This window comes from Nanorana parkeri, unplaced genomic scaffold (assembly GCF_000935625.1).
Source record: "Nanorana parkeri isolate BGI_ZX_2015 unplaced genomic scaffold, ASM93562v1 scaffold715, whole genome shotgun sequence".
Classification (NCBI taxonomy): Eukaryota; Metazoa; Chordata; class Amphibia; order Anura; family Dicroglossidae; genus Nanorana; species Nanorana parkeri.
This window is the reverse complement of record NW_017306983.1, coordinates 343,826-357,550: the sequence shown is the minus strand read 5'-3', so window position 1 is coordinate 357,550 and position 13,725 is coordinate 343,826. Positions and strand designations below refer to the sequence as shown.

The window sequence follows — 13,725 nt, the reverse complement described above, 5'->3', positions numbered from 1 at the left end:
TTTTTTTTTTTTTTTAGTCATTAAAAAATCAATCTCTCCCTTAACCTCATCTGTACAAAAGGGGATCTGTCATGACAGTGCTAACATGATCTTTTCTGTCTGATTTATATTACAAGTGTGGTTGTAAACAAGTGATTTTTGTTTTACCGCATGTACTGCATGGAGACTTGTGATGAGGTGTCCTCATTCACACTGCTGCGCATATACGCGCGTACTGCACCATATGCACCATATGCACCATATGCACCATATGCACCATATGCACCATATGCACCATATGCACCATATGCACCATATGCAAATAAATGGCTCCATACACATAGCTGCGTATTCAGCCGTTTATTTCCGTAGCGTATATATGCGCAAAAACAGAATGGAGCCGAGATGCGTCCAGGCAGCATATTTCACGCGCGTATGTGCGTACAGTTCATTAAGATTTCCATTAGGAATTATGCATTCTGGGAATGCAAATAGTGCACGCATATACGCTCGTATATACGCGCATAGACGCTCGTGTATATATACGCAATATACAATTTTGCTTGCGTTGTGTGTGAATGAGGCCTTAATATAATTGATATCTTGTGTAATATAGACAAAAGAACTCTGTATAAAATGCTGTTAGTAAGTTACTAACTCATCATAGTACATATGTACACATAGATTTGGGTAAATTTGATTTAACATAAGTATCTCCCGGCTATTATTTTTAGGTTCTATTCCACGGGCATGGTTTCAAGGCATCCTGAACTTGTATCTGGATCAGTGAGTATTTCTGGACTTGCTTTGAAAACCTCTTGGGTTTATTATTTGAATTGTGAATTGCTCATAAGGCTTGTGCTTCTGTTTTTCTTCTTTAAACAGACAGTTACCACCACTTGATTCTCTGCTTGGGCTCCTGGATTTCTCGTTATTTTACCAGATCTGGTTGTGTGGTACTTTCCTGCTGGTCACCTGGCACATTGTCTGGTTACTATTCCAGATCCACACAACAGAGGTAAGTGCCAGGACTGTCATCATGTTTCATTGGGTAGTTAGTAGAGATGCAGTATGCGCTAGCACTGTTTGTTCATATGGAGGCAATCACTTGAGCATAATTTCCCCAGTCATCTTCCAGGACAGGGGCATAATTTTTTATTGTGCTGACATATTCCACTGCACCTTGCATCCATAGTCTTTTTATCCTTGTACATGAAGAAACTTACTGCCTATGCTGCAGTCATAAGGCCAATGTGCTAACTAAAGCCAACTGAGTGCAGTGAAGAAAAGTTGGAGTTTCTGTCTGCTTGTGACCCCGTTAGGAAGACTTTCTTTTATCTCCTGTTTCTGTGACACCTTTACAAAGAAATGGGGGTATTTGTTGTCACCTGGACAGTAAAGCACAAACAGCAATAAAAGCACTATCAGACGTTTTAACTCTTCTCCATTCTACTAAAAATGTGTTTGTTTTCCTGGGTCCTCATTGGAGACGTTTTCTATCACTTGCTATCCTGGCAGGAAGTGAGAGGAAATCTTCCACAGTAGGTATAGTGCGCACCAACAGTTCCAGGTAGATATTGACAAAAGTGCCAGCCAGTTACATGACCCTTTATACTCCACGTAGTATAGGATTGTCACACTGCTGCACTTGGGGGAAGGTGGAAATGATGCATGTTCAAATACAACTCTAAAATGTCCTTTTGTCTGTCCAGACCCGAATGTTTCCTATACAGACGTCCTTTGTTGAAGATGCAGAAATGTGCCTTCCCAATGCTTTAAGCTGCAACTCTTCACTCTTAAAGGTAAAGGTTGTTTAGATATGGTCTTTTTCACTGAGTTAAATCAGCTACTTTTAGCATTAGGGACAGCTATATATTGTTCCAGCCATGTGAACAAGCCTACCTGTTAGCTGTATTTAAAGTGATTAGATTTAAAGCTTCAGCTTTTTTTTTTTTTTTTAATGTAGGAGGCCCACCTTCTTATAAATTGTCAGTTCTTTTTCTTCAAAAAGCTTCTATTCCTTGTTTTCTAGTAGGTACCGGCAGCGCTCATCCCCTCGCCCCCTGCACGGGTGCCACCAGCAGCTGAGTGACTGCTATAGAGGCACCCGTGCGTGTTCCTGCAGTGGCTGTGTGTGTCCATAGACACACGCAGCCCTGCAGCCATGCCCCTCCTCTCCTCCCTGAAAGGGTGATTGATGGCAGAAGGAGCCTATGGCTCCTCTGTCCTCACTATCCTCCCCCACAACCAGGAAGTTCGGGGAACAGGAGGATCGCTTTGGGGACCGGGGGCGGTGAGTGCGCTGACAGGTAAGTGTGGGGGGGGGACGGGGAACACAAAAAGGTACTGATCATTTTGTTACCTTAATGCAGAGAATGCATTAAGTTAAACGATTAGCCTTTAATACTACTTTAAGCAGGTCCTCTGAAGTTCTTTTCTGGGTCATGTAGCTCAAAACTGCAGTAGCTTGCATTGGAATATTGATATAATCAAATGTCTTCAGTGAAAGTGCATTCAGCCTGCTGACATAAACTCATACATTGCAAGGCTGCTGCAGATTGTGACCGATTGCTGCGTTTAGGTCACATGACCTAGAAATGGAACTCTGTTTTAAAGTGTCCCCATGAATATGTCTTTTTTTTCCTTAAGGTATGAGTTTAATTGGTACATGTCTTATTCACTGGAGATCATCACTTTTGATACGGCTTGATTTTAATTGTTCATTTTATTTGAGTTTGCTTGTTAGCTTCTAATAAATCCTGAGGTGTAATAATTGGGTGACAAGACCGCAGACCTCTGGGGTAAAAGCTGTATAAACTGTCCCCTAAGGAGAATGTACACTAGGCAAAACGCAGAAGGGCTTGCGCCTCCCTTTTGTGGGCCATACCCTTCTGGATAGAATGTAAAAGCTCATTTTCAGTTTAGTGTCCTCTATTAATTTAAAGGGGACAGTCTGCTGAACAGTTATACTATAAGCTGATGGTCGCTAATGCGACCATCAGCTTATAGTAGAACTGTAAATGCCAGGTCCGTATGGCATACTGACCTGGCCAGCTGGAAGCACTTTTGTAGGTCCGTATGCCATACGTCCTTGGCAGCGAAAGGGTTAATGGACTTTTTATGTTCCAGTATAATCTCACATGCTGGTTTATTTTGTGCACACTGATTTATAAATTTTTTCAGTAGGTGGCTCAACCCAAAGTGTTGGAAATCAGTATAACCTAATTTAATGTGGGATAAAGTATGGGGTGCTTTTCTCTAGGCTAGTAATGAATGTTTCCTGTTGTGCTATGTTGTGTCATTCCAGTATCTGGCCTTCCAAGATCTTGTGCTGCTCTCTCAATATTCCAAAACTCAGAGGCAGGAGGTTTTCAGCCTGAGCCAACCAGGTAACTGTAATGAAAACAGAGTAGCTCCATTTCTTCATCCAAATGAAATAAAAGTTTGTGAAACATTTTGTTTTCTATTGCAGGAGGTCATCCATACAACTGGACCGCTATCTGTACGGAATGCCTGAGTGTCTTAAGCAATCTCACTGACAGACTGGTGGCTCACCAAGAAGCTGCTGCAAGTAATGGGCGCGTGAGGTTCCCTTCCTCAGCGGAGTTGAGGAAGTCATCCAGCAGCTCAGGTATATCTTCTGTCTTTCAGGATTGTATCATGTCATCTTCTGCTGCACAGTAATACTATTGGAGTCACCTAGTATAGGTACTGGGATTAGATATAAAAACATCAGTGTTCATGAAAAAATATAGTTTTGTGAAGAGTTTAAGTTTCTCTTAAGACGAGAATAAAAGTGAGGGTCTGACACCACCTACCATGTTGGAGGAAAAGGAAACCAGCTTTTTGCTGTTTACAAATCGAACAGAATATCACAGTAAAGGAAGAATTTTCACATTGGGTACAGGGTGCTGTTATAAGAATGTCTGTCTGTGTTTTGTAGTCATCTTCTTCTTCATAGATTTATTCTAGAACTTCGATTTGTAATTTTTCAAATACAAAAAACAATTATATTAATTAATAAATCATTACAATGTCTATCTTGCCTGTTGTATAGAGTGCTCAAACTGGAATCTAGAAACAATACTCTCAAAATCTAGAAAAAATATATTTTAAGAAAAAACAGACTCTTAAATCCTGTTATACATTGTTTCAAATGTGCAAGAAGAAAAAAAGAGAACAGCGCCTTCTCCTCGTGAAATACTGTGTTATTTGTCCATTAGATTGTAAGCCCTCCTTAGGGGCAGGGCCCTCCTTAATATCTTGTCTTGAATTGTATTGTGATTATAATGTCTTCCTTATATTGTAAAGCGCTGTGCAAACTGTTGGCGCTATAGAAATCCTGTATAATAATAATGTGAGCAGAAGCAATAGAATAGGCCTAGCTGACGCATTTCTCGGGATAAACACTCTTCCTAAAGAGCAAATGGAACATGTTTCAAATGTCTCAAAATGTATTACCTACTGCTAATAGACCTACTTGAAATCTATGGTTGTGTTAGCTTCCCATCAGGCCGGTTGAGGATGTTAACAATGTGAGCTCTTAAGGCTCCATTGCATAGTGTTGCACCCCAACACTTTGGGCAAATATGAAACCTTGCCTTGCCTTTTATATTCCCAAAGGCAACCAGCAGGTGGAGCACTTGGCTCCCTTTCTGATGTTTCTTGGCTCCTCTGTTTAATATACTGAGCTTGGTAGCACACATTTGAACAAATCAAAGAATCTGTCTCTCTTGTTGCATTGTATGGAACATTGGTTCCATACTTTTATTTCTAAACAAAAAACAATATAGATAAGATAGATTAGAGCGTACAACTGTTTAAAAACGTAAACGTTTATTAAAGTTGACCCAAAACTGTTATCGTTTAATTTACTGTAATCCTCTTTGACTGTCATTCTGCAGGCACATCATTGAATGAATCTGTTGACCAGGCTGGGAAAATTTCTCCTGTTTCTCGAACACCCATCTCTTCTCTTATAAAGATCAAGACTGCTCTCAAAAGACCTTGGGACTCTGGCGGTGCTTTTGCCTCCCCAGTGCTGGGTCATATCTCCACTGTCCAGGACCAGAATTCTCCATGGCATGGATCAGTGCAGAGCCCCCACATTATCAGGAGAGGTACAAAGCTTTGGACGTGTGGTACGGGTGAGTGTCAGTCGTTGATCGTGCATATTATTTTTTGTTTTCTTCCTGAAGCACTTATGAAATAATTGAGGGTCTACAAAGCTTTGAGTTTCAATGGGATATGTAAATGGGATAATCATGTTGCATGCTCCTCCCATACCTAAAAACACCTGATATTGCTTTACATGGAAATAAAGTGAACCTACAAATCCTAGCTGTCATTTTGACAGCTAGCAATTGCCAGTAGTAGCGGTGGGGACAGGGGAAGAGGAGCGGAATGTTAAAGTAATTAGGACGCATCTCTAACAGTTTTTCAGGCTGTATCTCCAACGTTCTTAATCCTGTAGTGGTTAAAGACAGACCTGAGATTTTTGTAGCAATTTTTTTTTCTCTAGTTGTTTTCAAGACTCTTTTCTACATGCGGGTGGTTTCCTCTGCAATCGGAAGCTGTCTGCCTTGTGTTCCTGGATGTTGTGGGTTTAGCCTGCATTGGGCACTTTCCACGCTCCATTCTGGTGAAGTTGGCTGTGGAATGCTTTCCAGGTGCTGTCAACATCAGAGAGGTGCCAGAAGTCTCGCTGCGGCAAGAGAGGTAGAGCAGATCCTATCCTGTTCAGAATTGCACGTTCCAGCCTTATCGGCCATGTACGTTCCAGGCATAGAAAAATGACCAGAAGATTTCTTCAGCCGGCAGCGTTTGGACCTGGAAAAGTGGTCTCTACACCAGGTGGTGTTTCAGGACCTGTGTTACAGATGGGGGACAAAGGATGTGGGCCTCCCAGGTTCAACTACAAACTGGACAGATTTGTGTTCTGGTTCAGGTATCCCCTGGTGGAAGCAGTGGATACTCTGGTGGCCGAGTGGGATCAGTACACCCTGAACTAAGCCTTTCCTTACTTGAAACTTCTTTCTTGCCTACTCCGCAGGATTGAGATGCAGGGCATTCTGGTGATTCTCATTGCTCCAGAGTGGCCCGGGGTGATTAAGTATGCCGTTCTGGAAAGATTTTCAAAGATGCTCTGCGGGCCCTACCAGACCATTCAGATCTACTGTCCCAAGGGCCTGTTGGTCATCCTGGCTGTATTTCTGCTTTTGCAGCCAATTTGGGATAATACCTACTTTACATTTGTTACCATTCATAAAGCATAACTTAAAACATTTTAAAGTTTGTATTTTTTTTTCTAAAAGCTCCAATACTTAGGTTTTCTATTAGCTGTAATCTCAATGAGGTGGTTGAGCTGGGTGGGGAGATCATATTTGGTCAAATGAATCCTGTGCTGACATCTCTTTTACTTGTTAAACCCTCTCTGTTCTAACCATATCCACTATTGCATGTTAATGAAAGCAAATGCAGCATGCCCCCTTCGTCTTGGGGACAGACTCACTCACAAACTGTTCAGAATATCCTGCAGTCTGACCAAAAGCCTCCTTTGAAGAAATGGCTTTAACCTAGTTTTAGGTGTACTGTGTGAAAGGGAACACATAACAAATATATGGTGGGGAGTTTCTCAAATTTGATTGCAACAGTGGAAATGCACTTTAATGGCAGGGCTGTTGAAGACCAGGTACAGGGGCATCTCTGAGTTCATCATTCCTAATAATGCTCAAGGCTAGGAACTCCACTTTCCACATGGTCTGCTATCAGAGGTGGCTTTTACACCGGAAGTCTCCGAACTGGTGGCCTTTACTTGCAAAGAACCCATTTTGGTCTAGCATAGAAACAATGTAGGGTTGAGGCCCATGACTTCCTTCTTGCCTAAAGTAGTCTCTGCCATTCACCTTAACCCCTTCATGACTGAGGCCTTTTTTTCATTTTTTGTACCCATGTTATATTCCACATTTTAGGCCGGAAAATTACTTAAAACCCCCCAACATTATATATTTTCTGAATGCCAAGACCCTATAGAATAAAATGGTGGTAGTTGCAAATTTTTATGTTGCGCAATATTAGCGCAACTCCTTATTAAACCCCAATATTTAGTGAAAAATGTAATTGCCCCAAAACACAACAAAATACCCATTTTTTTTATTGAAATATAAAAGATGAGGTTACAAGGAGTAAAACGATACCCAACATGCCCAGTTTACAAATTGCGTGCATCCGTAAAACGGCGAAAAACCCCAGTACCCCAAAAAGTCCATAGAAGATGCTTTTAAAAGCCCCCACAGGTCATCAATTTAGAGATACCCCAAAATACTGGCCCTAGAATTATTGCTCTCACTCCGGCGTGCGCGGCGATACCCAACATGTGTAGCGCGTTCGTCGTTTTCATACGTAGGCGCACCCGACGCGTGTTTACGTGGCGACGCGCGGGCTCGCGGGGGCGGGGGACTTTTAAATTTTTTTTTTATTATTATTAGATTTATTTTATTTCATTTTAATTTTAAAAACTGTTTTTTTTTTTTTTTTTTTTTTACTTTGACTGCTATCACATGGGGGGGCCTACAAGCCCCCCCATGTGATAGCAGATGGTGGTGACAGGTACTCTTTAAGGTGATGCTGGGGGTCCAAAAGACCCCCAGTGTCACCTTTACACTGGAAATAAGCTATTGAAGTGCAGATCACACTTCAATAGCTTATAGCTGGGCTCCAGGAGCCCAGAACTGACAGCCCAGGGACCGGAAGTGATGCAATCTGCAATGTACACTGTACGTCGTCAGTCACTAAGGGGTTAAAGTGACATTAAACCCTCAGATTTTTAACATAAACCAATACTGTAATGTGCGCCTTACTGTAATCCATGGTAGTTTCCCTTCTCTTTGCTGCTCTTCCTTTTAAATCCTCATGTCTTCTCATGCTGGGGGAGAACTTCCCCCAGCATGAGGGTTTAATGTCACTTTAACAAGGACATTGTTCCTTTTAGACCTTTTGTCCGGCTCCAGTTCAAATAATTTTTTTCTCCATTGTCTGGATGTGGTCTGGGCTGTCCAAGTCCATCTCTCAGCTACTGCTTCTTTTAGATAGACCCTCTTTGTCCTCTTGGATCGACCCTGAAAAGGGCGCCCTTGCTTCTCATTCCACCATTTCAAGGTGGCTCGGACAGGCCATCGTTGAAGCTTATGGTTGCAAGGTTTGGTTCCTCCTTTTCCTGTTAAAGTTGAATCCACTAGGTCTGGGAGCACCTTTTGGACTTTTCGGCATCAGGCAACTGTTTCCCAGATTTGTAAAGCTTGCATCTGGTTTTCTGTTTACATGTTCTCCAGTTCCTATCAGGTGGACCTTTCTGCCTCATCTGATGCCAGCTTTGGGGATAAGGTCCTTCAGATGGTTCTCTGAGCTTTAGGCAATTCCCGGTTTCTTCTTTTTCTTGGACCTGTTAGTGTGTTTTTTTGGCTGTTCACGGCTCAGTGGGACTGCTTCTGCTTTTGGACATTCCGCAGTGAAAGACTTCCTATGACCCTAATGGATGAGAAAGCAAAATCCTATTTTTGGAGTCCTTTGCGGGACACAGGAAGTCTTAAATCTTCAGATTATACTGATACCTTCTGGAGGATTGGACACTGGGAAAGCAAAAAATTGGAGACCAACCCAGGGTAGAACACCTCTTGCTACCAGCATGACTCAATTTTGTAACAAAGCAGTTATGCGATCATAATTATAATCACAGGGGGGTGGAACCTGTGTCAATCGGGCACCAAGAAAAGGATTTTATGATTACAGAAGTTCTATTTTATTGTGCTCGTTTTATCTTTTTATATGCAGATGTGGATATCCAGCGGAGCGCCTCAGAAGCATCCTCTATCTCCCAGGTTAGCCACAGACCTGTCAGCAGCAGCGAAGGGCCCAGTTTCTTCTTCATATGGTACCAAAACAGACTGGAGCAGGTAAGTGTGAACGCGTTGCAGGTGCCAGTAATGAAATAGATTTGCCTCCTGAATGCTCCTATAAGCCTTTCACTCTGATGGGTGGGTTTGACCTTAATAACCACTTAGAAGAATAGGGAGGGGGGGGCAAACCAGGTCACGTTACCACGGAATGCCGAACATGGCATACCATAGAAATTTGAGTGCACCCAGGGAACTGGAGGTGTCCTCTAAATATGTCAACTGTACTGCTCTTCAGCTTTGGGTTAGCTAAAGGGACACCACAGCAGATGGAAAGGTCTGTAAACAGGCTTCCCCCCCCCCCCACACGGTAAAAAGGCGCCCCCCCCCCCCCCCAACAGGCTGTAAATAGAGATACACATGTAAAAAGAATCATAAAATACTAAATATTTGTTTTACTATGTACAAAACCCACTATCTATCCTCTTCAGTGGAAATAATTAAAACATTTATTACTGTTCAAAGTGTCCCTTGGATGAAAGGTTTGGGATATTCTGGTTCAAACGTTGCCTGTTGTGTTACAGTGAATTTGAGAATAAGAAACTACAACGTAAATTGCACACCCCAATCTTCCCTCTGTTGGGTACATTCTTGCTGGTGTGATGACATTTAGGCAAACTAAACAGGTTTGTTTTGTTTTTTCTTAGATCAAAAACTTCTTGTCAAAGCGAGTCTTGATCATTTATCTTTTCAGCAAGGTAAGCTTGTAGCACTTCTATATTCATTGTACCTGCAAATGTCTAATGTGTACGTCAAGTTTGTGGTTAATCATTGCTTGTTTTTTTTGCATTGCTGTTGCATGCTGTTAGTTTACAGGCTGGCACTGCATCCTTTATTATAAAGACTTTCTTCGTAATGGCGATGTAACCAGGATTAGATTGCATTCCAAAGCTTTGTATGGCTAATGACGACAGGTTCAGACATCTGTATGGGGTTTCAATGCGTGCATGTCAGGCTCTAGTCATTTCTATGTGTTATGAGTTGTCATTCAATAGCAAAAAGTTTCCCAGCACACTCACCAGCCAACATGCAAAAAAACTTGTCTCGCAAGGTTAAAAACAGAGGTTTAGAGGCACGTCTTCTGCAGAAGATGTGAAAGCCGCACCTTGTTTTGCTTGACTGTTTTGCATGAGTTGTCATTCAGGCACATGGGTGCGTGAGTGCCAGCTCTGGCATTGGCAGTTCGAAAGTAGCCATATGTGTGCTGGCACTCGTGTCGGTCCTATGCTCACCCACCATGTGTTTGAATGACAGTTACATTTATACACAAATAGTTTTTCACATCTATTCTCAAGAAAGCTGTACTTAGAAATGCAAAGGGTAACCATTGCTCACACCCCTCTGAAAACGTTACCTGTCTGGCAGTCATACTGTTCCAGTAATTCTGCTATGTTCCAGTACACTGGTCTGGAACAGGAATACAGCATGGGTGTATTCGACATACTTCTAGTGTATTACCTGTAACAAAACTAAAGGGCAATCTTTGGATGATTTTCACTGCTCTGGGATGTAGTGGAGGGAGAGGGGAGCTGTGTGTACGTGTGTGTACATCTCTGTGTTCTCTGTCACTTAATGGTATTCATTATAATTGTCTCTGCAGCACCCAGAGGCCTCCAGTCAGGAAGTGTTTGCAGATTCACAGATCCATATCTGGGCTTTGGAAGGTGAGATTCTAGAATATGTCTGAGCATTTTTAGAACCTGACCACAGTAGACTCTTAGAGCTGTACATAAAAGCCCAACTCCGGCCAGGTTTACCTTCATGGGTTTAAAGCAAGCACACCTTGTTCCTTGGACATTTTACGCTCATGCAGGCATACTTCTATGTCCTGAAAATCCTTTTGAATACGTGGATTTTTAAAAGCAGTCCCAAAATACCCGTCTTAGATAAATCGTTACTTCTCTGCCTCCCATAACATTTGGTCATGTGGAGAAATGCCTGGGCATTAGTCATGTGATCTCCACTGAAGGGCAGATGCAGTGTTTCCTGGATAGTATTAGCAGTATGTTTTTACTTGTTGGTTGGATTCTAAACTCTGGTAATGTCTTGTCTTTTCAGGGTTGTCCCATCTGGTGGCGGCATCATTCTCTGAAGACAGGATGGGGGTGGTGCAGACGACGCTGTCCAACATACTAGCCACACTTCTGAATCTACAAGAGGTAAGAGGCACAATGGTCAGTCCTCCTCTGCTGTCACCTTTTAATAACTGCCTAGTACTCATGAGCGTCACCCTGTATAGGAGCCGTGTACAGCAAGTTTTTACAAAGCATTTAAAAAAATGTTACCCAAATCTATCTTACTATCAGCCTCCTTAGTCAAAGTACTGCAGCGCTGAACACTGAAAAATGGCCTGGCCAGGTAGGGGATCTAAACACCTGGTCTTCAAGCGGTTAATCTCCTGTACAGCAGCACTCTGACTGGGAGAAGAAAGGGCAGCACTGTTTGCCAATTTGGTTTTGCAGCATTAAACGGTGCTGACCAGCTGCTATTGGGAGGTACCTGGTGGGAGGAGAGAGCAGAGAGTTAATGACAACTGTCATTGTCAGGTTACTGCCATTGGTGGGTCCAGAATTATACCGTGGGGGCGGGGGTTGGAAGGGGTGCAATATCTAGCTGTGGCTAAGTCTTGGTTGCTAAGCATTGCAAATACAGTACTTTGGCAAATAAGACGGGTCACATTTATGTATTTTAAGTAGTTTTATGTTGTGCATTTATCTGCTTGGCTGAAGGTTCTGAAGCTTTATTTATTGTGGCTCTGATTTAATGTTACTTGTTTGTTGCAGGCAGTAGAGAAGCATTTTAAGCTCCCACATGTGTCCAGCAAGCCTGCTAGAGCTGCATCGGGTTTGGCAGATTCCTCCTATAAGACACTAAGATTTGCCCTGCGATCTACTCTGAAGACTGCAATCTATAGGATAACCACAACGTTTGGAGAGCACTTACAGTACGTATTTAACCACGTCAGCTCTCGTACCCTTATACTCCTTTATAGAGAATCTTTACATTTCCACTCAGGGACGGTTTATTCAGAGATCCCTTTGTCATTTACTTGAGATAAGAAAGCAATACACACATTGTTTTTAAGGGCCTGTTCACACGACGTCCGTTTTGTGTGCTGACCGGATCCGTACGCTGCTGCACTCAAAATGCATCCCAATGTATCCCTATGTGTTTTATGTGCTCCAGTTCTCACGTGCGCAGTCCGTTCAGCTTACGACAGAAAAAATACTGCAGGTCACATTTTGTCCGGTCCGGAAACGCTACCAGAACGGAAACGCAACGCAGCTAAGGAAAAAAAATTAAAAATTGTATTCTTGCTCCACTTAATATGATGTTATCAACGATAGACAGACAGGTTGGGGTAGAGGTAACGACATGAACTGCAAACATTTTGAACATGCCCATTACCTTGCCATGGACATACGAGTAAAGGAAAAAAATGTATCCGGGTGACCTCGCAAATCCTCATACAAACTCCAGAACTGACCCTTGGAGTTCCGCAGCCTCAAGATCGGGTGTACCCAATAACGACGTCTCCTGCGGGCTCGTTCTCTGCAGATTGCTGTAGCCAGCACCATGCGTGCAAACATGTGATACATGTCTGATCACCAGCTTTACATACACAAAGGGAGGTAGATGTTCCGAGAGGGCGGAAGTGACCTCAGAGGCTGAATCTGCATATTGACAGCCCCTTGGCTAAAAAAAAATGAACTGTCAGCATCCGGACCGAAAATGCGTCAAACGCACTGCATCATCAGCTCCACGTCTGCTGATCAGGACCTGATCTCATGTGAACAGGCCCTAAGGGGGTTTTTTTTTTTGGGGGGGGGACGGGACGGGACTGTAAAGCTAGGATTTCTTTTGGCAATATTGTCTTGCAATAAAACTTAGTGATTATTAAACTCAGGAGTTAAATCTTAAAAATTAATTCACATACCCTAACTATGAACAATACTGTATCTTATGTGTGTATCACTCGGCTGTAGATCCTCAAATCATCTCTGAATTGGTGCTTTTTTTTTTTCCCCCCGGCAACGATAAAAAAAAATTAACAAACTGAATGATAAATATTGATGGTAAAAAAAAAAAGCACCCATGGCTTAAAAATAGTGAAAAACGGATTTATTTTTTTATTTTAATACTATTGTTAGAATGTGTTCATAGTTTTTATTGATCTAAACTAATGGCTCTTTTGTTGTTACTCAGCGCCATTCCAGTATCCACAGAGCACCGGAAAAAGCTGCAGCAGTTCCTCGACTTCAAAGAATGAAGCACCAATTGGGAATCGTCTCATAGGAATGTGATTTGTAGATTACACCCTCTCACTGCAGAGGGTCCTTAGAGAATTTGTCACAAAGCAAAATACCCATGTGAGAAGCCTCACATGGAAGCTGCATTCTATGTCTGGTTTAGCAAATGGCAGCATCTACGTAGAGCTAGTAGAAAGGCCAGCAGCTGGAGAGTGGCAGCTTTCTTGTGTGGATTATCGCATGGCTATTTAAGACGGGTTTTCCTTACCACTGACTTGAAAAGAATGAAAAAGATGTGGACGACGTCTATTTATTTGTCTTACTGTATTTCAGCAGTGTTTATTTCTGATCTTTTCCCCTCTGGATTTCTTCTGCTGTTTTTGTATATACCTTGAAACTGTTTTTATAAAAGTGCAATCAATTCTACAAAATTAAAGGTGAATAAAAGGTCAGACATCTTAATTCATATCCTGCCATTGTGACACTATAGTTTTTGAGCCAAAAGAGGGTTTGTGTGTTTTTTGTTCTCCAATGCGACAGCCATA

At 42.2% G+C, this 13,725-nt stretch overlaps 1 protein-coding gene across 1 annotated transcript in view; it reads left to right on the top strand.

Moving 5' to 3' along the window:
- Positions 1 to 13,380, top strand: part of NDC1 (NDC1 transmembrane nucleoporin) — a 23,769-nt gene extending 10,389 nt beyond the window's left edge. Inside the window, exons 9-18 of the mRNA XM_018563983.1 lie at positions 1,692 to 1,781; positions 3,287 to 3,368; positions 3,452 to 3,610; positions 4,884 to 5,126; positions 8,809 to 8,930; positions 9,578 to 9,628; positions 10,531 to 10,594; positions 10,989 to 11,089; positions 11,714 to 11,874; positions 13,137 to 13,380. Of these exons, the coding sequence (XP_018419485.1) occupies positions 1,692 to 1,781; positions 3,287 to 3,368; positions 3,452 to 3,610; positions 4,884 to 5,126; positions 8,809 to 8,930; positions 9,578 to 9,628; positions 10,531 to 10,594; positions 10,989 to 11,089; positions 11,714 to 11,874; positions 13,137 to 13,200 (1,137 nt within the window). The 3' untranslated portion in view covers positions 13,201 to 13,380. The remainder of the gene's footprint in view (positions 1 to 1,691; positions 1,782 to 3,286; positions 3,369 to 3,451; positions 3,611 to 4,883; positions 5,127 to 8,808; positions 8,931 to 9,577; positions 9,629 to 10,530; positions 10,595 to 10,988; positions 11,090 to 11,713; positions 11,875 to 13,136) is intronic.
- The last annotated feature ends 345 nt before the right edge of the window (positions 13,381 to 13,725 follow it).